This window comes from Neofelis nebulosa, chromosome 6 (assembly GCF_028018385.1).
Source record: "Neofelis nebulosa isolate mNeoNeb1 chromosome 6, mNeoNeb1.pri, whole genome shotgun sequence".
Lineage (NCBI taxonomy): Eukaryota > Metazoa > Chordata > Mammalia > Carnivora > Felidae > Neofelis > Neofelis nebulosa.
In genome coordinates, this window is record NC_080787.1 from 94,397,007 (window position 1) to 94,421,941 (window position 24,935).

Consider the following 24,935-nt stretch of genomic DNA (forward strand, 5'->3'; position numbering starts at 1 on the left):
ACTACCAGTAATCAAAGTATAGGATACAAAAGCCCCAAGAAATTTTGGATTTAAATCAAGGTTCTTTTCATAACTTCATTTTAGTGCCATACTCATATATGTGAGGAAAAGATAACATAACTTACATTAAAAAATGATAAATGCCGATTCATTTGAAGAAGGGAGGGATGTCTAATTTTTTATGCCCAGGCACTTTTTAAAAATTCCAAACTATATATAAGGTTGGCAAAGAACATTTGGGTAAAAGTAAGAAATTCAGGTTTCCTGCTTATGACTTAAAATCTGAGTTCAGCATCAGTTGTATCATAGTAAGCAAAGCATTTTTTAAAATTATTTTGGCTTCCTCAACTACTCTAATTCTCCTGGGGCTTTTAAATACATGTGATACATGACAATATAAATATTCAATTTGCTGAGCATGATAACTGTATTGCAGTTTAGTAGGAGACTGCTATTGTTCTTAAATGTACGATGAAGATTTTAGAGGTGAAATATTATGATGTCTGCAACTTCCAGGCCACTGTTCATCGAAAATGTTAAATGTAGGTGTTTGTTTATGTATATGTGAGTGAGTGCATGTGTAAAGAGGATAATAAGAGAAAGAAAGCAAAATGTTAACTGTCGAATCTACACAAAGGTATGCAAGTGTCCACTGTACTATCCTTGTACTATCTAGGTTTGAAAGTTTTCAAAATAAAAAAGTTGGGAAGAAATTATAACACTACTTGGCCCACTGTTAATATCAAATGCAGTTGCTTAAAAGAAAAAAAAAAAAGTATCTATTCAAACCTTCAGCAAAAAATAAAAAATAAAAAAATAAAAAAAAAATGCCATACCTAAACAGAATAGAATCTCTACCATAACAGCCTATTTAGGGCATTGTGGTATTTGTTTCATAATCTGCCATATCTAAAATCTACTTTAAAAAGTGGTATCGCTAAATTATATAATAGACCAAAGGATATTAATGTATAATTATATTAAAAAGATTTGCTAACCAATGAATCTTCCTTTAAATTGGAATTACCACTGAACACTTTCTTACCTTGAAGAGCCTGCAACTTATGATCATTTGAAGAATTAAGAAATCTATCCACAATTGTAATTCTGTTCTGGAGGAGTTTCTCAATAAGTTCAAGTCCATCAGGTCCCAGCAGTTCAAATAGCTTAGAAGAAGAATCAAAACAACTGTTACCTCAAATCACCTTTTTCAAGTTATTAATACCTTATTCAACAGAGGTATGAAGCCAAACTACTAGAGCAAGAAGTACCCAAACAATACCTTGGAAAAAAATAGGAACTTAGGAAAGAAAAGCAACTCTTCATATTGTTACATATCTTTCAGGTTTACAAAGTTAATATGCAATTACTAAAGCACATGATTCAATCTGTAAAAGTAATCATGATTATGATATATATGGTATATAAATAATTATGACATATATATAACTAAATCACAGAATTATAAATCCTTACACTTGCCGTTCCTAGGTATAACCAAATGAAATTCCAAAATTAATTTGCTTTTTAATATTGTTCTGGTTTTGGCAAATAGAGTCCAGAGTATGAATTTTCTTCCAACTTACTACACATAACAGCTATCATTTTAGAGTTAAAGAACCATTAAAACATTTTAATGATTCATGACACACTACATTTTTAATGCTTAATAATTGTTTTATTTTATTAAATTTATTTTATTAATGTTTAATTAATACTTTTTAAAATTTTATTTAATTTTGAGAGAGAGAGAGAGAGACAGAGCACGAGTTGGGGAGAGGCAGAGAGAGAGGGAGACACAGAATCTGAAGCAGGTTCCAGGCTCTGAGCTGTCAGCACAGAGCCCAACGCAGGGCTCAAACTCATGAACAGTGAGATCATGACCTGCGCCAAAGTTGGACGCTCAACCGACTGAGCCACCCAGGCACCCCTTAATTAATAATTTTTAATGCTTAATAAATCTGAAATCTAAAACACAGTTCCACAAAGTACTTTATGTAACTTTTTATAAAAAATTTCCATGTGTATCTCATGCAGAGCAGTTGCCAAAGATTAAATTTATTCAAGTCAGAGAACCAGTTTTAGGATTAAGAAAGACTTTCAATCACATAATTATACAAAGTAACTGCTCCAGAAAGCCTTTCAATTTCTTCCAGTATGGTTCCAGGATGTTTTTTACTCCTGTCCAGAAATGTTATATCTAATTTTACATGTGAAGATTTTATATCAGCCAAATTCTAACTATTCTCAGAGATTCATTCCACACAAAATCATAATTAAAGTAGGAACTTATGTTAAGTATATATGAAATGCTAACTATTTAATAAATATTTTCTTTTTGCTGTTCATTTAACTGACATTATCTACATATAAGGCCAAGGCCCTAGTCCTAGAACCTCTACTTTTGGCCTAAACATCATGGAGTATACCGGGGCCCAATCACTCTCACCCTGGCTCATAAGGCACTAATTCCACACCAGGAGAGGCAAGCCAAGAAGGACTTAGGCTACTGCCTACCCCTTCCATCAGCACTCAGCTCTTAGAGCAAGGGTGTCAGTCAGAGATAAACTGTCCCTTGTCCCCACTCCTAGCTCCAGAGTTTGCCTCAAAGATTTTGTCTGGGGGAAGAACTAGGCTATAAAACAGAAAGGTCCCAATCTCTTCCAAAGGTATGGGCCTCATGTGCAACTTGGCAGAAAGTCGAAGCCTTAGGGTCCTCTCAAAAACAGCACAGATTGTGGTTAACTATAAGTAGAAGAGTCACAAATTGAACAACCAGGTTACAAAAGAGAACTAAGGAAGGACAAGGGGGGGAAGAGCCGATTCCTTCAAAGTGGCCACAAGTTTATTAGTTTGTGGAGCAATTTATGCACCACGACATTTCTGTGACCAGAGCAATTATCTGGTAATTAGTGAAGTTTAATAGCTGGCTAGGTCACGGAAAGAAAAGCAGAGGGTCCTGCCAAAACTACTTTCATCTAGGATGACTGTGGATATACCCGAAAGTGTGCCTCCTTGAGGAACAATATCAGAAGCTAAAACACCGTGGGGTAAGGCTTAGAGGAATTGTCTGCACTAAAATATCCAGCTAGTCACCAAGCCAATAAACAAGCAAATAACAATCATAAACCCTGGCAGTGGTAGATTAGATGAAATAAACAAATTCCTAGAAAGACAAACTAGCAAATAGCAGACAATCTGAATAGATCTATAACAAGTGAAACACTGAATTAAAACAACCCACAAAGAAGTCTAAATGACTTCACTGGTGAGTCCATTCAAAAGACTTAATGCCAATTCTTCACAAATTCTTCCAAAAAACAGAACATCTCCCAGGTCTTACTCTAACTCCAAAACCAGACAAATATATTACAAGAAAACTACAGACCAATATCTCTTAGAAGTTGAGACACAAAAACCTCAATAAAATACTAGTAAACCACATCCAGCAATATAGAAAAGGAATTACACACCATGACAAAGTGATATTTACATCAGGAACATAAGACCAGTTCAACATAAGACAATCAATTGATGCATTACACTATATCAACACAATAAAAAACGAAAGTCACATGATCAGCTCAACAGATGCAGAAAAAGCATTTGAAAAATCCAATAGCCTTTCATGATAAAAACACTTAACAAAGTAGGAATATAGGTACTTTTACCACCCGATGAAGGGCATCTACGAAAAACCCATAGTGAACATCATACTTAATGGTGAAAACACTGGATACTTACCACTAAGAATAGAAACAAGACAACAAAGTTTGCACTTGTGACTTCTATTGAACACTGTGCTGGAGGTTCAAACCAGAGCAATTGGGCAAGAAAAAGAAATATAAGGTATTCAGATTAAAAGGAAAAAGTAAAACTTTCTATTCATAGATTGTCTATGTAGAAAATACTAAAGGATCCGCTAAAATACTATTCAAAGTAATAAACAAGTTTTCAAAAATCATAATAAAACCATTCAGTGAAGAAAGATGAGACTTTTCAATGAATGATGCTGAGACAACTGGCTAGTCATATGCAACAGAATGAAGTCAGACCCTTATACGATATACAAAAATTAACTCAAAGTGGATCAGTATTCTAAATGTAAGAGCTAAACATAAAATTCTTAGAGGAAAACAGAATAAGATCTTTATGGCCTCAGATTTGGTAAAGGATTCTTAAATATGACACCAAAAGCATGAGCAACAAAAGAAAACACAGATAATTTGGATTTTAGCAAAACAAAATTTGTCCCCTTCAAGGAAAAATGCAGAATGGGAGAAAATATTGGTAAATCATATATCTGGTAAGAAACCTGTACCCAGAGTATATAAAGAACTCTTACTACCAACAAAAATACAACCAATTAAAAACTGAGCGGAAGATCTGAATTTATCCTAGGAAAATACAAAAAGGACCAATAAGCAGATGAAAAGATACTCAAAATCATTATGCATCAGGGAAATGCAAACTAAAACCACAAGAAACATTAAAAAAAAAAAAACACTGGAAAAGAACAAGTGTTGGCAAGGATGTGGAGAAAACTGGAAACCCATACATTGTGGGAATACAAAATTGTACAGCCACTATGGAAAACATTTTTCCGATTCCTCACTAAGTTAAATATAGAATTACAACATGACCAATTGATTCTATTCCTAGGTATATACCCCCAAAGAACTGAAAACAAACAAAAGTTTTGTCATAACAAAAACTTTTATACATACATGGCTATTCACATAGCCAAAAGGTAGAAACAACCCAAATGTCCACCGACCAAAGCATGGATATACAAAATGTGGTATATCCATACAACAGATATTACTAAGCCATAAAAAAGAACGAATTAGTGTACAACATGGATAAATCTTAAAAACATTTTGCTAAGTGAAAGAAGCCAATCACAAAAGACCACATACACATGATTCCATTTACATGAAATGTCCAGAAGAGAGAAATCTCTAGAGACAGAAAGTAGATTAGTGGTTCTTTAGAGCCTGAGAAGAAGGTGGGAGGGAGTAGGAGGAGAGAAGCTAAAGGCTTAGGATTTCTTTTTGAGATAAGGAAAATGCTCTAACATGACTGTGGTGATGGCTGAACATATCAATGAATATACTAAAAACCACTGATTTATATACTTTAAATGGATGAATTGCATGGTATGTGAATTATATATCAATGAAGATATTTCATTGAATTATAAACCAAAATGGCTTAAACTAAATACTAAAAGTAACCAGAAAAAATTGCTTATGGTTGAAAGATAAAGACTGAATGCAATTTCCTTATTAAAATAGTAAGTGAATGTTCTCAATTGCTGTTAGTTCAATTTAAGCCCCATGCTTAATGTTAAGAGTGATATTTTAAAACCAACAAATTCAAATTAAAAGATACTTCCATACTCCAAACAAACTATAGTAAGAAATGCTCTCTACATACAGCATGAAATGTCTTTCATAGTCTATCAACTCTCAAAGAATGTGTTAATTATTTTTTTAATGTTTTACTTATTATTTATTTATTTATTTATTTATTTATTTATTTATTTATTTATTTTTAGAGAGAGCACAAACCAGGGAGGGCCAGAGAGACAGGGAGGCAGAGAATCCCAAGCAGCCTCCACGCTGTCAGCGAAGAGCCCCATGCAGGGCTTGAACTCAAGACCTGTGAGACCATGACCTGAGCTGAAATCAAAAGTCGGACACTTAACCGACTAAGCCTCCCAGGCACTCCAAGAATGTTAATTCTTTTTTTTTTTTTTTTTAATTTTTTTTTTTTTTCAACGTTTTTTATTTATTTTTGGGACAGAGAGAGACAGAGCATGAACGGGGGAGGGGCAGAGAGAGAGGGAGACACAGAATCGGAAACAGGCTCCAGGCTCCATCAGCCATCAGCCCAGAGCCTGACGCGGGGCTCGAACTCACGGACCGCGAGATCGAGACCTGGCTGAAGTCGGACGCTTAACCGACTGCGCCACCAAGGCGCCCCAAGAATGTTAATTCTTAAATTGAGACCATTTCTTCCATAAGAAGATAAATTATCATGGTAGAGTTATCCTTACACATATTCTAAGCTACTTCAAGTTTACTTAATCTGAAATACAATATTCACACATGATAAATTAGAGATTCACAACTTTTTAGTTCACCATAATTTTAGGAAAACATCGGTATATTTGGAAGACAACTTGTAATGTAACATCTCAGGGGGAGGATCACCACAGCACAGAGCCATTTTCTCTTCTTTTCTTTTCTTTCTTTTTCTCTTTCTTTCTTTCTCTCTCTCTTTCAAGCCCATTATTTCTTAAAAATAACATACCTAAGACCTAGCAAAAGAGCTGTTTTGCTCTGAAGAGTAGGACTTCCATGACTTCCAAGATGAAGAATCCCCAGTAGAATTCTGAGATCAGCTGTTACCAAATTTAAAGTAATCCCCAAATTATGCTTTCCCTAACATTTGCCATTTTCATCCACAGTGAGAGCAGGTGCAGTTCTCATTCAAGATTTGCACTACAAACTAATTTGGCACTGAGCATGACTATTTGTAAAGGTACAGCTGTCTGGATCACTGCTCTATGCACTGACACAAGTTCCAGAAGCTATCAAATTGCAAAACAAAGAGGGAGGGAAAAGTTAGCCATGAGTACAGAAACAGACATCAACTACAAAGTTTAGAAAGCAACGAAAGAAAAGTAAAAAAAAAAGAAAGAAAAGAAAGAAAGTTTCACTTCCCTGGCTATAAATTAAAGATATGAAATTTAAAGGAGACCACAAGAGTAATAGAGGTTGTTAAAGCCCTGGTAGAGGTTGTTAAAGCCATTATTGGGGTGCCTGGGTGGCTCGGTTGGTTAAGTGTCCAACTCTTATTTCGGCTCAGGTTGTGATCTCACGGTTCATGAGATGGAGCTCAGCATTGGGTTCTGTGCTGACAGCATAGAGCCTGCTTCAGATTCTCTCTCTCCCTCTCTCTCTGCCCCTCCCCTGCTCTCACACACATACACACTCTTTCTCCCTCTCTCTCGAAATAAACATTTTTAAAACACATTATAATCAATGTATTATTATTATAAGGTATTTTAATAAAGTTTCTCTTAGAATTCTCATTGTTTTATAAATCCATTTTCATTAAATTAAATTATTAAATTGAAGTAGTTCTTTATCAAAATCAAATAGAATGGAAAAAGTTAAAAAATCAACCAAGAGTCTACATTCCTAAGTGTCAAAAAAAATTATTTCAGAGTATGTAGACACTAACTTTAAAATGGTATTACTTCCTTGTTTCTTATAATACTTTTAACAGATAAATATAGCTTGTTAATCTCTCAGAAAAAGTAATTCCCACTTTATCCCATATTCTGAATATCATTTTTGTTCCAAAAGGAACAATGGTACAATGGATGTTATATTCTCAACACAGTATCAAGTGAATCACAAATGGTACATTATAAAAGCAAAAGATAATGATAAACGTTTGAATAATATACCATGGAAAATTATACTATAAACCCTATGAAAATTGAGAGAGAATGAGCTTAAATTAGAACTATAAATTTGTTCTCAAACTGCGATATGCAAAGATTTGCTGAGTGTCTGTGAAACCACAGAATAAATATGATAAACATCCTTGGACTATCAGTTTACTCAAAGATTTAGAGAAAAAAATATTATTTTCGTTTAAAATACAACTTTTGTCATGTCAATATCCTGTCTGAACTCTGCTTCTCAGGTAAATAAAAACAAAAACCAAAAAAGAACAATTATTTAGTTGCTAATTGCTTGGAAGCAAATAAAATTTTATTATTTATAAAAGGTTTGTCAGTTCCATTCTGTTTCTATATAGTCAATATTAAAGAATTCATCAAAAGTCAAAACTAAGTCTATTTGGAGTCCTAAAAGACCTTTCAAAAGAAAGATCAACCATTCTACATATCAAATAGTCAATGCACATTCTGAAAAATGATTCAGGGATACAGAGTAGACATGGTAACTTGATGTGAGTGAACTATCTTTTTGTATAACAACATGGTTAAGTAGATTATGGGATTAATCTCAATACTGAGTTAAGCCACTAACGTTTTTCTACAAGGATGGGCCATGTCTCTGTCCTTTTCAAAATTTTATCAATGATATATAAAGTGAAGACATTAAATCAAATTTGCTAACGTGTTAATAAGTTGCATGGTAGAATCAAGATTATAAATTTTCTAAATTGTCTGATATATCTGGCAGGACCTAAAGAGAAGTAACGGAGGTAAATATAAAACCCCACAATTAGGGTAAAAAACAAAACAACAACAACAAAAACTCATGTGAATTTCTGTAAGATGGGTAAACCTGGTCCTACAAATAAATTCCTAAGAAAAATCCTGAAAGGATGGGTGAGGGGGGTGGTTACTTGTAAGGTCAGTATGAATAAAAAATGTAATGAAGGCTGGGAAAAATTTATGTATTAATAGTAATATTTCAAAAATCTCATTTAGTGGGGCTCCTGGCTGGCTCAGTTGGTTAAGCACGCAACTCTTGATCTCAAGCAGTTCATTAGTTTGAGCCTTACGTAGGGCCTAGACATTACTTTAAAAAATCCCATTTAGCAGCTCAAAGGCTATTACATTGATTAAACCATTTTTAGAGTGCTGAGTTCAATTTGAGTCATACTTTTTAAGAAGGTCACAATCAAAAAAATATTGTAGAACATGAAAAACAAATAAAAATAAGATATATCTATGCAAACTTTTTCAATAGCAAAATGAGTAGGGGAGGAGCAGAAAGAGGAGAGAAACAATCTCAAGCAGGCTCTGTGATGCCAGCACAGAGGCCAATGCAGGGCCCATACTCACAAACCTCGAATTCATGACCTTAACCAAAACACAGTCAGATGCTTAACTGACTGAACCACCCAGGCACCTCTATTTTCCATTCTGTTTGAAGAATACTAATTCATAGATTTGATGAAGAAAGTGAATTTTATTTTGACCCCATCTTCCTTATCATTCCACACTGCTAAATACTCCTTATACTTCTTTAAACACACTTTTCCTTTGATACCCTTGATACATCACTCTTTTGATGTGTTCTACCACTTAGAGCTACCTTCTTATCTCCATTTCAGGCCCACTTTGCCTATCAAATGTTGGAGTTTCTTAAGGCTTAATCCTAGGCTTTCTCTCACTTTCACTCCATATTCTCTCCTTAGCTGTTCACATCTAAGCCCTTACATTCCTTAGCAAACATATGCTAAAAACTCTTAATTTTATACATCCTTCCCAGAACTCTACTCTGTGCACAGACTACAGTTCTGGGAAGGATGTATAAAATTATATCTAATTGCCCAGTTATCATCTCTACTTGGAGGTCTCAAGACCTCTCACAATTCTACATGTCCAAAACTATGTTTGGTTTTCTACCCTCTTCACCCTTTTCTAAGTGTTCACTATTTCCATGAATGGTATTACTGCCATCCCTCCAGTTATATAAGTGAAAAGGCTAAAATGCATCCGTAACCACCTCTTTACCCCACAACACCCACACCACCTCTGTCATCCAATCCACTATCAAGTCCTCTTGATCTCAACCACTAAACAGATTTCAAGTCTTTATGCTTATCTATTTTTAAGCTCCCAAACCTTTACTGCCTGTACCACTCAAAAGACTTCCTAAATGGTTTTTGCACATCCAAAACACTCCAATCCATTCTCCACATAGCAACCACAGTAAATTATATGAAATGTAGGTCTGACTAATACATGCTACCTCCCCTCTACCCCTTGCCAACAAACTCTCCAATGGCTCTCCATTGTTCTAAAAATGGAGTACTGAATTGAAATGCACATAAACCAGAATTTCAAAATGTCACAAGTGCTAAACTATGATAAAAAAAAAAAAATACTGATGCATACTCAATCATATTGCTCTGACTAGAATTTTAATACCATTAATAAAGTTAAATATAACTTCTAAAGCAGCATCCTTTTTAACTCTCCATTTCTATGTATGTTTTATGTTGAACATAAGGCAGAATAGTATATGTATATACTTTAAAGTAAATAACTACATTTATATCAAGGATGCATTATTAAAAGTGATTATTAGAAGGTATGGTCAAAAAAGTTTGGAGACCAGTGCTTTAAAGTATCATTCTGTTATGAAAGTTTTTCACAATGTAACAGTTTTCTAATCTAGGTATGTCTTATAATTACTACCTATGTTTCATAATACTTTCTCTGAAAAGGTTATTAAATGAATGATGTTTCTGAAAATTGCTGGTGTTTTATAGAACTCAAGGAATACAAAATATGTATAATCCACTGATACCATCACTGCTCATTTTTTACAACTTTTTTAAGTGCATTCTAAATTAGCAACCCCATCATTATTTCATATTATTCCTTGTCAGTCAATTTAATTTAATAATCTAAAAATTTATGAATGCTAGTCTAACATAGCAGTTTAACATAGGAGAAAGTCAGCCAGGCCTCAAATCTTTAGCCTAATGCTCAAGAGTTGTAGGACCTCAGACATCCTCTCTGAGCTTCCTATGTTCTCATTTGTATAGCAGGAATAAGAGTACACTCCCATCCTTTGCAGGGCTGTGATGTGAAAAAAATAATACATGTAAATGTTTTTGACACAATGCCTTCCATATAGTTAATGTTAGGTGTTTAATATTATTAAAATAAATGAATCATAAAGAGAAAAAGAAAAGTATAAAAAATAATTTGAATCACAATAATATTGATAACAATACCTAACACTTGTATACTCTTTGTGTCCCAAGCAAGGTAATGAAGTGCTTTACAAATAAAGCATATATTTTCAGGACGCCTGGGTGGCTCAGTCTGTTAAGCATCCAACTCTTGGTTTAAATTCAGGTCATGATCTCGTGGTTTGTGAGATCAAACCCCGCAATGGGCTCTTCATTGGCATCTCAGAGCCTGTTTGGGATTCTCTCTCCCTCTCTGCCTCCCCTGCTTGTATTCATATTCATTCTCTCTCTCTCTCTCTCTCTCTCTCTCAAAATAAACATTAAAAAAAATTAAAGCATATATTTTCCCTGTATCTGAAGAAGTATTTAATGAATTTTTGCTAATTATATACAACACTGATGTATTTATCACTTAAAAACAATCATAATAGAAAATAATTAAATGAAAACACTACAAACATATCTAAAAATCAACTACTGTTAAGAAATAAATGAACACAACAAATATTAAAATATCTGATATGCATATTTATGTCAACATGTTTTTAAGAAAGTATGCTCATGATTGTAATATGTGCATACACATATCCTAACTTTAATTTCTGCTGTGAAACTGTTCTTGGTTCAATTGTGAAATTAAACACAATATATTGTGGTGCTCTGTAAAAAACAGCATTAAGTTTGAAACAATGCTTCAATCAATGATTGGTCAGATCACAGCTTCCTTAATCTTCCTGCCAACGACCAGTAGGTCTCTACTTCAATCTGCTACATATTAGAGCCAGATCATTCTTCCTCATAGTCATCTTTTACATACACTTTTTCAAAAAACTACAATGTGGTCATCTACGCATTTGGAAGGGACATTAGAGGATAACTAAACAAAGCTCTCGTAAAAGCAATGATTAGTAATGGGAAGAAGAATAGGAGGACAGTTGAGAACATGGGCTTACATTCAGAGAGAACTAACTTTAGTTATCAGTTCTGTCAATTCCTAGCTATAGGACTACTGGCAACTTTCTTAAGCTCCTGAGAGTCAGCTTTTTCATCTGTTAAAAGAAATCAGCACGGTATTTGGCAATAAACGCTCAATACTTATTGCTGTTAACTGACAATTATTTCCTAGCGATGAACATCCAGCATACATCTGCCAGCAACAAACTATCTTATAAGATAATTCATGCCACTGCTAGCAAACACACTATCAAAAAATCTTTTCTTATATTGAGCCCAATCAGCCTCTCTATTCTTTCATCTATCATTCTAGCTGTGTTCTCTGGGTTACAGAGAATGATCTTAGTAACATTCTATAAGACAGCCTTTCAAATATCTAAAGATAAAGCAAAGTACTAGTCACATTTTACCCACAGGTCCTTTCTTTCCCAGGTAAATATACATCAATTCCTTACTATTAGTCATATAACTTGGTTTCTACATAATTCTTTATCCACGTTCCTTGACAAACGTACCTTTTATTGAAACTTTAAAAAAAAACAGCATCATAAACCAAAACTGAACATAATATTTCAAATATAATTTTATCAGGGCAGATTACAGAGATTACAAGAATTTTGAACTAGATGTTCAACTTTTCTGAACATAGCCGAAGTCAGTCACAACATCACACTGTTAACTCAAACTGAATGTGTAGCCAAAACATTTGGTTTTAGGTTTTTACCACATGAATTCCTAGTAGTCCAAGCTTTCCATATCCTGTATTTTTTATAGTTAGTAAAGGCAGAATTCAAATGGATTGCTTATAAGTTCACTTTCTTCCTGCTTCTTCTTTTTAGTCTTTTGATAGCTTTGTAAATCCATATTTGGGCATCTGTCATATCAGTAAACACTACCCTGAACCTAAGTTCAATTAAAACTATGCCTTTATGCAAATTATCAATTAAAGTGCTGAGGATAGGGCAAATGTAAAAAGAATAAAGAATAAGAAAAAGAAATAAAGAACTGATCCCAAATTGTTAATGGACCAATATTTATGATAAAGGTTTTCAATAAACTATTAATGCCACCTAACTGTATTAATCACTGACATTTCTCTATCTTGTTTGTCTAGTGTAGATACTTCCCTAATATTGTAGCCACTAACCACATGATATCTTTTTTTTTTAATTTTTTAATGTTTATTTATTTTTGAGAGAGAGAGAGAGAGAGAGCGAGCATGAGTGGGTGAGCAGCAGAGAGAGAAGGAGATACAAAATCTGAAGCAGACTCCAGGCTCCGAGCTGCCAGCACACAGCCTGATGCAGGGTTTGAACCCAATAACCATGAGATCATGACTTGAGCTGAAGTCCAATGCTTAGCCGACTGAGTCACCCAGGCATCCCACATCGTATCTTTACATTCTAAATAATTATAAATTTAAAATACAATTTATCAGTCCTATTAGCCATACTTCAAGAGACTCAACAGCCACAAGTGACGAGTGGCTACCACGTTGGAGAGCAAACAGAATATTTCAATCATTGCAAAAAGAAAGCACTGGCTTAGAAGATATTTTGATTCTACTGTAAAATGGTCAGGTGAATGCTAGATAGACTATATTTACATACCATAATTTATGTCTAGTTGTATCATATTGACTACCAAATTAGATTTTTTAAAGTCCATAGTTTTATATCAGTTTATATTTGTGTTGTACATTTTACAAGTCTTAGCAAATGCATAATGACTATATGACATTTCTACCATTAATAGTATCATACAGAATAGATCCACTTCCCCGTGTTCCACCAATTCATCTCTTTCTCCCTTCCCAACCCCTAGCAACCACTGATCTGGCTATCTTCAGAGTTTCCCTTTTTCCAGTATGTCATATAGTTACAATCATACAATATGTAGCCTTTTATGAAATAGAACAGCAGCTAGTTACAAAAGAGAACAGCAGCTAACCCACAGAAATTAAAAATTTGTTTGAGCCTCTAAATGACCAGATTTATAAAATGGAGGAACTGGGTGAAATATTACTCTTTAAGTAAGCTTATTTCTTTGTGTATCAAGAGAAAAGGAACATTTTCATAGAAAGCAATACCTATGATTGTTCATATACACATTTAATATTTGTATGAAAATTATTTATTACATTTCATATAGGCTGGTAATATGCAAACAATGTTTAGCCTCTTCCTTATTGGTACAGACAATAAAAATCACAACATTGATTAGGGGTCCTTTCTGTTTCAGGGATTTGCAAGGCACTAAATTCTCTACATAGAAGTTCAATCCCCAAGAATAGTATATCACACATAACTTTTTCTATGTATCAACTGATATACAAAATGCATAAGCAACAAAGATAAGAGAACCACTACTCATATAAAACTAGAGACAGGGCTAAAAGTACTAAAATAGAGCAAATATTTACAATAATATAAGCAGTGTGTTCCTGGCTTGGGGTTTTTGTTTTTGTTTTTTCCCAGAATCATCATAATACTTATACAGGCTATATATATAGTTGTTATTCTTATTAAAACAACATATCAATGATGATCAATTTTCCTTTACCTTGAACAAAATCAAGATTTCAACTTTAACCCTAAATAGAAATAACAATTGAATAAGTTTTTATTGGTCACTGAATTTAGTTACTCTACTGTTTTCAATTTGTATATTGTTCTTAAATAGCTAAACCCTTAAATAGTTTGCCACAATAAAAAATATGATGATCCTATAAGGATAACAAGTTATTTCTCCTTTAAAACAAAAACAAAAACAAAAAACAACAACAAAAACGCCACATACACTAAAATAGATTTTACTTTTAAACTTCTTCTTAAAATTACCTTGAAAAAAATCTCTTCTCCTTCATGCTTAAGATAGGAAGGAGACTACCTTCTGCAAGAACAAGTATTAGCAATTAAGATGAATAAGAAACAGTGACACAAAATTCATGCTTTAAAGCGCCTCTTCTGGTAAAACAGAAAAACAGAAAAGACACATTTCAAACTTGAAAGCAAGAAAAATATCTCCTTGGGCCAAACATTAAGCAAAAAAGGCAAAGCATTAGGAAGAGATGACGTAACAAGCTGGGTTCCAGTTCTGGACAGCACGGCCAGGAGTTTGGCTCCCTGGGATAGTCTAAATGAGAAATGCCCCATGCAACATGGGAGCTAGGCTTAGCTGAAGCCAGCACAAGGGAATAGGGCTGTGCTGTTCATGAGAGGGGCTGAAAATAACTACTACCAAAACAGCACTCGGGGCCACAGCTACTGCAAAAATCTTAAGACAGGGAGTAGGGGGGATACAGGGAGAGAAATTATAAATTGGCATCAGCATAAGAATTAAAATTCCAAAACATATGAAGAAATTTTATCCTAAAAACAATAGGCAACAAAATAAACAAGGAACTTAAAGTCATTCCAGAAGACCTTAAAGGTGACGAGGACTTTACAATAAGTAATACTATGAAGCTCCGAGATCAACAGAGCAGATGCTTCCATTAAAAAGAATTTATGAAACAAAAGAGGGTATATTGATGTTCTATTCTTTTTTTTTTTTTTTTTTTTTAATTTTTTTTTTCAACGTTTTTTATTTATTTTTGGGACAGAGAGAGACAGAGCATGAACGGGGGAGGGGCAGAGAGAGAGGGAGACACAGAATCGGAAACAGGCTCCAGGCTCCGAGCCATCGGCCCAGAACCTGACGCGGGGCTCGAACTCACGGACCGCGAGATCGTGACCTGGTTGAAGTCGGACGCTTAACCGACTGCGCCACCCAGGCGCCCCGATGTTCTATTCTTTTTGCTTAATTTTTCTGTAAGCTTAAAACTTGGTCTTTAAAAAGTCCATTATTTTTTTTTTTTAAAGATGATATAGGATTCAAGAAAAAAAAAAAAAGAATTATATGCCTATTAATTAAGTGACTATTCTCTTAATGTTGATAAATATTTGCAAAGTTGAATGATTATCCTACTTGTGGTTTAAACGAAAACTACCTTTTAAAAATGTCTTACATATATAAACGAATCTTTGTGAAGAAAACAAGTAATAAAAAGATCAATATGAGATCATTTTCTATCAGCATTAGTCATCAGGTTATAAAATACACCTCTCTTTTGGAATTTTTCACTGGGATCTCTCATTGTTCAAATACAATAAAATGTCCTTGAGATCACCTTATATATATATATTTTTTTTAATTTTTTTTTCAACGTTTTTTATTTATTTTTGGGACAGAGAGAGACAGAGCATGAACGGGGGAGGGTCAGAGAGAGGGAGACACAGAATCGGAAACAGGCTCCAGGCTCCGAGCCATCAGCCCAGAGCCTGACGCGGGGCTCGAACTCACGGACCGCGAGATCGTGACCTGGCTGAAGTCGGACACTTAACCGACTGCGCCACCCAGGCGCCCCCACCTTATATTTTTTAGAATGTTTCAAATATTATCATGATTGTTACTGATAGCATAAGAAAACAAGTAGCTGTAAACAGATTATAAATTTTAAAGAAACCCATTTCCATTGTGAAACAAATACATCTGTTATAACTGGGTGTAACTAGAAAGTCACGGAGCTTGTCCCAACCCTCATGTATCTAAAGGTTGGAAAACTGACACCTCTTATTGTTTAAAACTAATACATGCTATATTAATAAAAGACAAAGCATATGTGGGGAGAAAAATAAAGAGAAGAACAACAAACCCAAGAGTGGTTCTCTGAAAACAAAACTAACATTCCCCTAATAATAAATAGAAAATAGAGAAAAGGCAGATAGAAAGAAAGGGACAATACAACTAAAAACCAATGTAAACATCTTTTTTTATTTAAATAAAAGACATTATAAATAACTTTAGAGCTAAAAGCTTGAGTACTCACATAAAATGGCTAGTTCCTTAAAATATATAATTTTTAAACTTGATTTAACTAATAAAAAATCTGAATAAGCCAACTACTGTAAAATGTGAATTTATAATTAAAGTCTGCCCTCCAAAAAGACAACAGGCCAGAGAAAGAGATAATCATTTCTTATAGAAACTGTTTGAAAACAGAAAAAGAAAGCTCCAGAAGTTTATTTTATGAAGTAAGGTATTAAAACAGCATAATTTACAAATCCTCTAGTCAGACTGGGATTCTAAACATACCAGGAGGATCGGAAAAACCATATAATGCACCAGTGCCCATGTAATAAAGCCTCAAGAAAAAAAGGAGGCATTCACATTCTCATAAATGAAAGTAAATCCAGGTGTTTTCTTTCTTAATTATACTCTCATTTTAAAAATTAAGGATGTATCTGCATCTCCACTGTATGTACTAAACAGCATACATTATATATTATACTAAGCACAGTATCTAAAGAAAAACTATATTTGAGAAAATCTTCTTTTGAGATAATAAGCTATTTTAGATTTGTATGTCAAATGAAAAAGGTGTGCATATTAAAAACTAAGAATAATGAAATATGGTAAAACAAAATGTTAAAAGTGAAGCAACTGAAAAAAGCTTTGAATTAACAGTCCATGTGGAATTGAGTATTAGAATAATTACATAAAGCAGAGTGTGTTAATAACACTGTAAATTATTCTTAGTTTGTGGCATAAAAGATTATTAAATATTCATACACTCCAAAATAAAATCTTAAATACATAAAAAAGGCCATGAAAATTAGGACAGCATTTATTTAGAATTTATTTTTCTCTCAAGAAAAATGTATTACGCAAATTGTTGTTGCATTGCAGAGAATTAGATTAATTATGTTTTCAGAATAACTAATATTCATTATTTACAGGTACTTAATCTAACACAGAGCTAAAACCAAGGTCACTTATAACTTAATTAAAACTACTTGAAATGTGAACCTATTTATTCCTCACATGCTATAATTAATTAGATGTGTGTAAGGTTACAGTTAGGTACCACTGTATATTTAATAGCTTACTTTACATTTTCATGGCAAATTGATAGCCTGATCCTTAGAAAACACGCTGATTTTAATTTCCTTAAACAAATTTACAGCCATTATGCATGTGTATATATGTGTGCAAACGTGTATATATAAAGCTGAACAATTAATGTATTAAATATTAAATATTCAAGTGAACACTCAGAGCAATTTCTAAATCTATAGTCATTTATGTTTATAAGCTGACAACTGAAATATCTAAAATGTTTTTATTAATCTCAAATATTATTAGAACAGAAATTTATCCCTTATTTTACTAATAAAATGCATTATCTTACTTATTTCCCATATCAATATATTATAGATATCTCTCAGTATATAAAATGTATGTGCTCTCCCAAATTAGTCATAATACTATTCACTATACCAAACATAATTTGCTTGTCTATTTCTGCTTTTTTAACGTTTACTTATTTTTGAGACAGAGAAAGAGAGTGGGCGGGGAAGGGGCATACAGGGGAACACAGAATCCAAAGCAAGATCCAGGGTCTGAGCTGTCAGCACAGAGTCCAGTGCGGGGCTCAAACTCATGAACCATGAGATCATGACCTGAACCTGGACACTTAACCAACTGAGCCACCCAGGCACCTCATCCTTTTTTTTTTTTTTTTTAATGTTTATTTATGTTTGAAAGAGAGAGAGCATGCGAGCGAGCAGGGAGGGGCAAAAGCTAGGGAGACAGAGGATCTAAAGCAGGCTCTGTGCTGACAGCAGACAGCCAGATGTGGGCTCGATCTCACAAACCACGAGATCATGACCTGAGCCCAAAGTTGGATGCTTAACTGACCCAGCCATCTGGGAGCTCCATTTCCCTTTTAAATACAAGGTAATGAGAGTGGGTTGATTAAACTTTGTTAGATTTCTTTTTGTCTCCTAAAACCTAAGAGTATTTGACACACATTAGACAATTAATGAATGAATGAATGCATACTCAAACAGTGCCAAACAGAAAATAAGAGAGCAAGTATGAAACTTGGCAAAATGTCTCACTTTGAGTAACCATTCCAATGAAGAGCAAAATGGTTTGAAATCTGTTACTGCCACAGATTAGAAACAGCGAGTATTTAAAAGTCTTCACTGTGAATTTAACTACAAGTTGCTAACAAGTGGGGATAGAGTTTTGCCCAACAGGGGGACATTCATTCACCTACAATAGGTTTTTGTTTTGTGTTTTTAACTAAAACAAATGGATTTTTGACATCATTGTTTTCTTATTGGAGTAATATATACATTTAAAACCTAAATGTGGCCAAAAAATAAAGCAGGAAATAGCCACTGGTTAAGAAAAAACAATTTTTTTTCTTTAAACAAATGCAGCTGCTAAACCGGATTTTCCTATCTGGAATTAACAGTATTCCTGGTTACAAGGATATAAATTTATATTTACCGATTTTATCATGTCACAGTCATTCTAACATCTAACATCATTCTAACAACTGTAGCCATACGTAGAGGAACAAAAGAAACACACAACCAAGATAATATAAAATATAGCTAGTGCCTTCCAAGTATAGATTATGTAACTCAACAGACATAATAGGTGAAATACTTCACTTATCTTGAGCTTTCCTCAATTTTACATTCAGCTCAAAGTAGAACAAATGATTCTTGATTTTTCCTGATGAAAATTTCACCATTTATCAATTGAACATAGGAAGGAAAAACCTAAAATAGTAAACAATGTGGAAGTGACAAGAACCCTTGGGAGAAAATGGCTATATCATTTTAGAGTATGCAATATGGACATATTTAGATATGTGTCCATAAATCAAATACAGAGAAAAGAGACATCTTATCCAAATAACATTCTATAAAAACCAGTGAGGCTAAAAATGAAAAAAAAAGTTCAAAAACATGGGAGGTTCAATCATGTCTTAGGGACTGCCTTTCTAAGCAGTCTAACACCAAAGGAAGATTCCTATGTAAAAAGATGAATAGATTTGCCTACCTGAACACTTAAAACATCTGTAAAAATGTTTTTAATCTCATTATAAATTTTCTTATAAATAAAAAAAATAGCTTCATCAAATTAAAACTTGGCAATTCTCACAAGAGTAAGAGGCCTCCAAGTATATGAAAAAAAATGTAACCTCAGTTGTAATACAAAATGTAGTTAAATACTGAGATACCATTTTTTATTAAACAGGCAAGAATTTTAAGTATAATCACTACTATCTCTGAGAAATAATGAAGAAAAACAGAAGTGCCAGAGAAAGGCAAAATTCCCTTATTTTAAAAAAGAAAACAAAAAAGATAAAAATGATGGATTGTGAAAACTACTTAACTGTAAGCTTAAAATTCACACATGGTAATGTAACAACAAAAAAGAACAGGATTCACTAAACAAAGTCATGACAAAATAGTCTTAATTCATTTTCCTGTGAGATTATTAGGTTAACCGTTTATAGACTGGCAAAGTAGCTGAAAGTAATATCCTTTAAGACAAGATGATGAAAGCATTCTACAAGTCAATACTGGTATATCTATGGAGCACTGAACAACTGTATGCAAAGTTGATAATGGATTAATGTCAACATAGAGGAAAACTGAAAGAGTTTTATATTTAAAAGAAAAAAAAGGTAAGGAAGAGAAAATGTAACTGCTGTCATATGTCTAAAACAGTCATATAAAAGAGTAGACACCTACAATTTTGTTGCCTCACTGTACAAATTCAGGACGAAATGGCAGATACAACAGAAATGGAATGAGTTCAACAAAACAAGGAAATTACGAAAGAATTATTCAAGAAAAGGACGGGATGCCTTTTGAAAAATATAAAATCTTCATTAGAATAAGTAGACCTCATCATACTGGCACCATCATTTTGATGGAACACTAGATCCACAAATACTACATGGGGTGGAAAAATTCTATGACTCTAAAGATTCTCTATGTCTTAAAATAATAATTTCACCCAGTGACAGCTCTTTGTTCAAAGTTGGTTGGAGGAAGGGCTCTTCTGTTCACTGGTGGAAAGACTATAGAAAAAGTAACACATAGTTGGTCCTCATAACTTAAAAGACACTATTTCATTTCCAACCTGGTTGATATCAGTGTCCTTCTTACTGTTCAGCAGTGCTAAAGCTACCAAGAAGAATGTACAACATCAAATAGATGAAAAATCTTTTCATGAAGCATTAATGGTATCATTCAGCACAATAAAATTTTAAATCCTGTATTCTAGGTACCAAAACCATCAGTATATCCTCCTTGTTAAATTGTAGTATATACATTAAATCAGTGGTTCTCAAAGTGTGGTCTGAAATCTCTAAGATCCTTTTAAGAGGTCCATGGAGTCAAAATTATTATTAAAAATAAATAACATTATTATTTAATGTAATAAATTTAATATTAGTATAATAGTTTATTAAAATATTATTTTCCCTCCTTCATTCTCATCCTCCCATGAGTATAATAAAGTGAGTTGAGTTTTGCAGAGGCTACATAATGTACATCAGAACAGACTGAATACAGAAGCACATATGGGAATCTAGTTGTCCTCTATTAAGCTAGACATTGAAATAATTTGGTAAAATGTAACACAGTGCCATTCTTCAAACTTGTATGTTTTTATTTTAGAAAAGTTTTTTTCATAAACATGTTACTTATATTAATACAACAGATTAAGTATTATTATTAATATAAGATATTTTTCTTATATTAATAGATTTAGTATTAATTTATAATACTTATTAAGTCATTTAATGTATTAATAATACATTCTAATATATCAATAGAACATATTGACAAACAACATAAAGAAAAGTTCTAAGAGGTCCTCAGTAATTTTTAAGAGTGTAAAGGAGTTTTGAGAACAAAATGTTCCCAAGAACCACTGTATTAATCCATGCTAATTATTCTACACCAAAATTTCAAAGAATGTTGGAATCATTTATACTGCAAATACATATTAAAAAATATATATAGTCTTCCCTCAGAAGACAGTCTAACCAAATAACTCCTATTCCTTGGGATCAGGCACATGTCTGGAACAGGGTTAAATTCAGAAATGAACTTGCATGGGTCAAGTAACACCATCTGCAAAGAGTCAAGAGATAATGCTAACAGCAAATGTCAAATCACAAATGCTATAAAGACTAAGCCCCATATGCACAAAAGCAAACTATGATCATATCAATACAACTCAAAATTCACTTTTCCTAAGAATTGATTACACAATAACTCTATCAATATTTACATCAGCATTGATAACTCTGCAAATAGCATTTAATATTGAAAGAGTACCAAAAGATATGTATACTCCAATACATCTTTAATAGGTGTCCAATATTCTCAAGTGTTTTTCTATTAACATCTTTTCTATTTTACCCAGGACTGATAATCAGAACCCACTTCAAAAAATTAATTAAAAAGATTTTCTTTAGGATTAGTAAGACTTACAAAAGCAAAATAGAAAAAAAGTTGTAAAAATAATTATCTGAATTAAGACCTAGCCTTTAAGCTATTTTATTACTTGAAACATCTCTACAAGGTATAGATAAAATTTTATATGCTGATCTATAGTGTATACACTCTAATAAAACTTTGATATGCATAAATTTATGATACTCATTAATATGAAAGACAAGAAACTAACATTTGAGAGCCTATAATCTGTGAAACATTACGCTAAGTACTTCATATATATTATCTCACAATTCCCCAAAGCAAAATTTCTAAGAAAATATTTTACAAATAGCTGACATTCATAAAGGCTTAGGAATCTGCCTATGGTCAACCACAAGTAAGCAAACAGGGACAGAATTTGACCCAGCTTTGTAAGAAAAGAAATTCATTCAAAGAGTCTGATCAGTCAGTGGCCTTCTCTTCAAAGAATCTGATGGCATACTAGATGGAACAGCAGGCCTAGGCTCAGAAAAAGTCCCCAAATTTCTACCAATATCTTGCTTTATGACTTTAGGAAACACATGGGCCTCAGTTTTGCTTTGTTTCGTTTTCCACCTTTACACAGAGGATTCTACCGCTACCATGCAGGACTATGAAGAAACTGGTTATGTCAAAAGAGACAGCCTGGTCCAGGTCCACACATAATTGGCACTGAAAACATAGTAGACTTGCTGTTACTACTTTTTAAAGGTAAAGTCTCTGTTGAAAGTTCATTATATGATCCCACTAGGACTAAACCTATTGCTGCAATTCTGGTTATGGAACATCAACAACAGGAAGATATCTGTACCAATCAGGTTGAGTCCTCATGAAGAAAATAACATGGAACATTCAAGTCTTATTTACTTCTGATGGCTAAAATGCTAAAATGCTAATGGCTAAAATAAATATTTTAAAGGGACACCTGGGTGGCTTAGTCAGTTAAGCATCTGGCTCCTGACTTCAGCTCAGGTCATGATCTCACAGTTTTTGAGATCAAGCCCTTTATCAGGCTCTGCATTGATGGAGTGGAGCCTGTTTGGGAGTCTCTCTCTCTCCTTCTTCCTCTGCACCTCCTCCGTTCAGGCATGTACACACGTGTGGGCTCTCTCTCTCTGTCTCTCAAAATAAATATATAAACATTTGAAAAGTGAACATTTTCTAAATAAATAAATACATAAAATAAGTATATCTCAAGAGCATAAAGAAGGTTAAAGACTCTCCAGCCCAATCAAATTCTAAGGCTTAATTATAACGAGTGTGGCCTTAACAGAGAGATTACTAGGAGTGAGAGGTTAAAAGAAGAAAAGCCCGTAGAGGTGCCGGGTATGGAATATAAAGAAGATGGTACTGGGAAATCTAAGAAGTAAGCTATTTTATTAGTACAACAGTCACAAATACATATAAGTACTTCAAATGTAACTAATTATCTGCAGAAATACTAAAACTCATCTTTAATAAGGTTTCATCCTTTTCTCTTACTTCAGCCAATTCCATATTTGGAACTCTCTAAAAGGGAAAAACATTGTTTCTAAAGAAATTGTGAATTAGAGTAAATGCCAAAGATTCCTCAATATCTTTAAAATGTTTTATGTTTCAAAGCACCAAATACAGAAAAATGTACAGATTTATTTCTTGGTGAAGAAAGTACACTACAGTGGAGATAGAATGTCTGAATTTAATCCTGGTTTCACTATTTTGTAACCTTGGAGAAATTTCCTAACATTTCCATAAAATAGCTACATCCTCCTAATAAGCAATAACACATGAAGCCAACAAAATATTTCCTTCAACTACCAACACCCCAATGTTTATAGAAGCATTATCAACAATAGCCATCTATGGAAAGAGCCCAAATGTCCATCAAATGATGAATGGATAGGGGCGCCTGGGTGGCGCAGTCGGTTAAGCTTCCGACTTCAGCCAGGTCACGATCTCGCGGTCCGTGAGTTCGAGCCCCGCGTCAGGCTCTGGGCTGATGGCTCGGAGCCTGGAGCCTGTTTCCGATTCTGTGTCTCCCTCTCTCTCTGCCCCTCCCCCGTTCATGCTCTGTCTCTCTCTGTCCCAAAAAATAAATTAAAAAAAAAAAAAAAAATGATGAATGGATAAAGAAGTTGTGGTATATATATACAATGGAATATTACTCAGCCATTAAAAAAGAATTAAATCTTGCCATTTGCAACAACATGGATGGATCTGGACTGTATTATGTTAAGCGAGATAAGTCAATCAGAGAAAGACAAATACCATATAATTTTACTCATATGTGAAACTTAAGAAACAAAAGAGATGAACATATATGGGAATGGGGTGGGGGTGGGGAATAGGACGGAGGGAAATGAACCACAAGATACTCTTAATGATAGAGAACAAACTGAGGGTTGATGGAGGGAGACGGGTGGGAGATGGGCTAGATGGGTGATGGGGATTAAGGAGGGCATTTGTTGATGACCACTGGTTGTTGTATGTAAGTGATGAATCACTGAATTCTACCCCTGAAACCAATATTGGACTGTATGTTAACAAACTGAAATTTACACACATACACACACACACACACACACACAAAGTACCAGCAAAGCAGAGGTAACAATGAAAAAAAACTTTTTTAAAGAATTTGATGTTTGAAAAAGCCATCACCTTAACTATAAATTAGTACAAAAGAAATTTTATTAGACTTTCTATATTCACTTTAGTATGATTTTTTTTTCTGTTTAATCACTTATGGGCGGGGAAGTGAAGTGTCTCCAAGTGTAACCTTTTCAGTGCTTTAGACATGTTTCTAACAGTTTTTAATCCAGCACTGCTGTTAAGGATTACATGAAGTGATGCACATAAAGCATTTAACTTAATGCCTTATGTCAAACAGTAGGCACTCAAATGTTGCCATTATTGTTAATATTATTGTCATTAGCATTATTTCTCTCCACATGTTTCAAA

At 33.7% G+C, this 24,935-nt stretch overlaps 1 protein-coding gene across 3 annotated transcripts in view; it reads right to left on the minus strand.

Moving 5' to 3' along the window:
• ASCC3 (activating signal cointegrator 1 complex subunit 3) overlaps positions 1–24,935 on the minus strand; it is a 359,136-nt gene that overhangs the window by 291,235 nt on the left and 42,966 nt on the right. For all 3 annotated transcript variants that reach the window (XM_058734818.1, XM_058734819.1, XM_058734817.1), the window contains exon 5: positions 1,046–1,166. In XM_058734818.1, the coding sequence (XP_058590801.1) occupies positions 1,046–1,166 (121 nt within the window). The remainder of the gene's footprint in view (positions 1–1,045; positions 1,167–24,935) is intronic.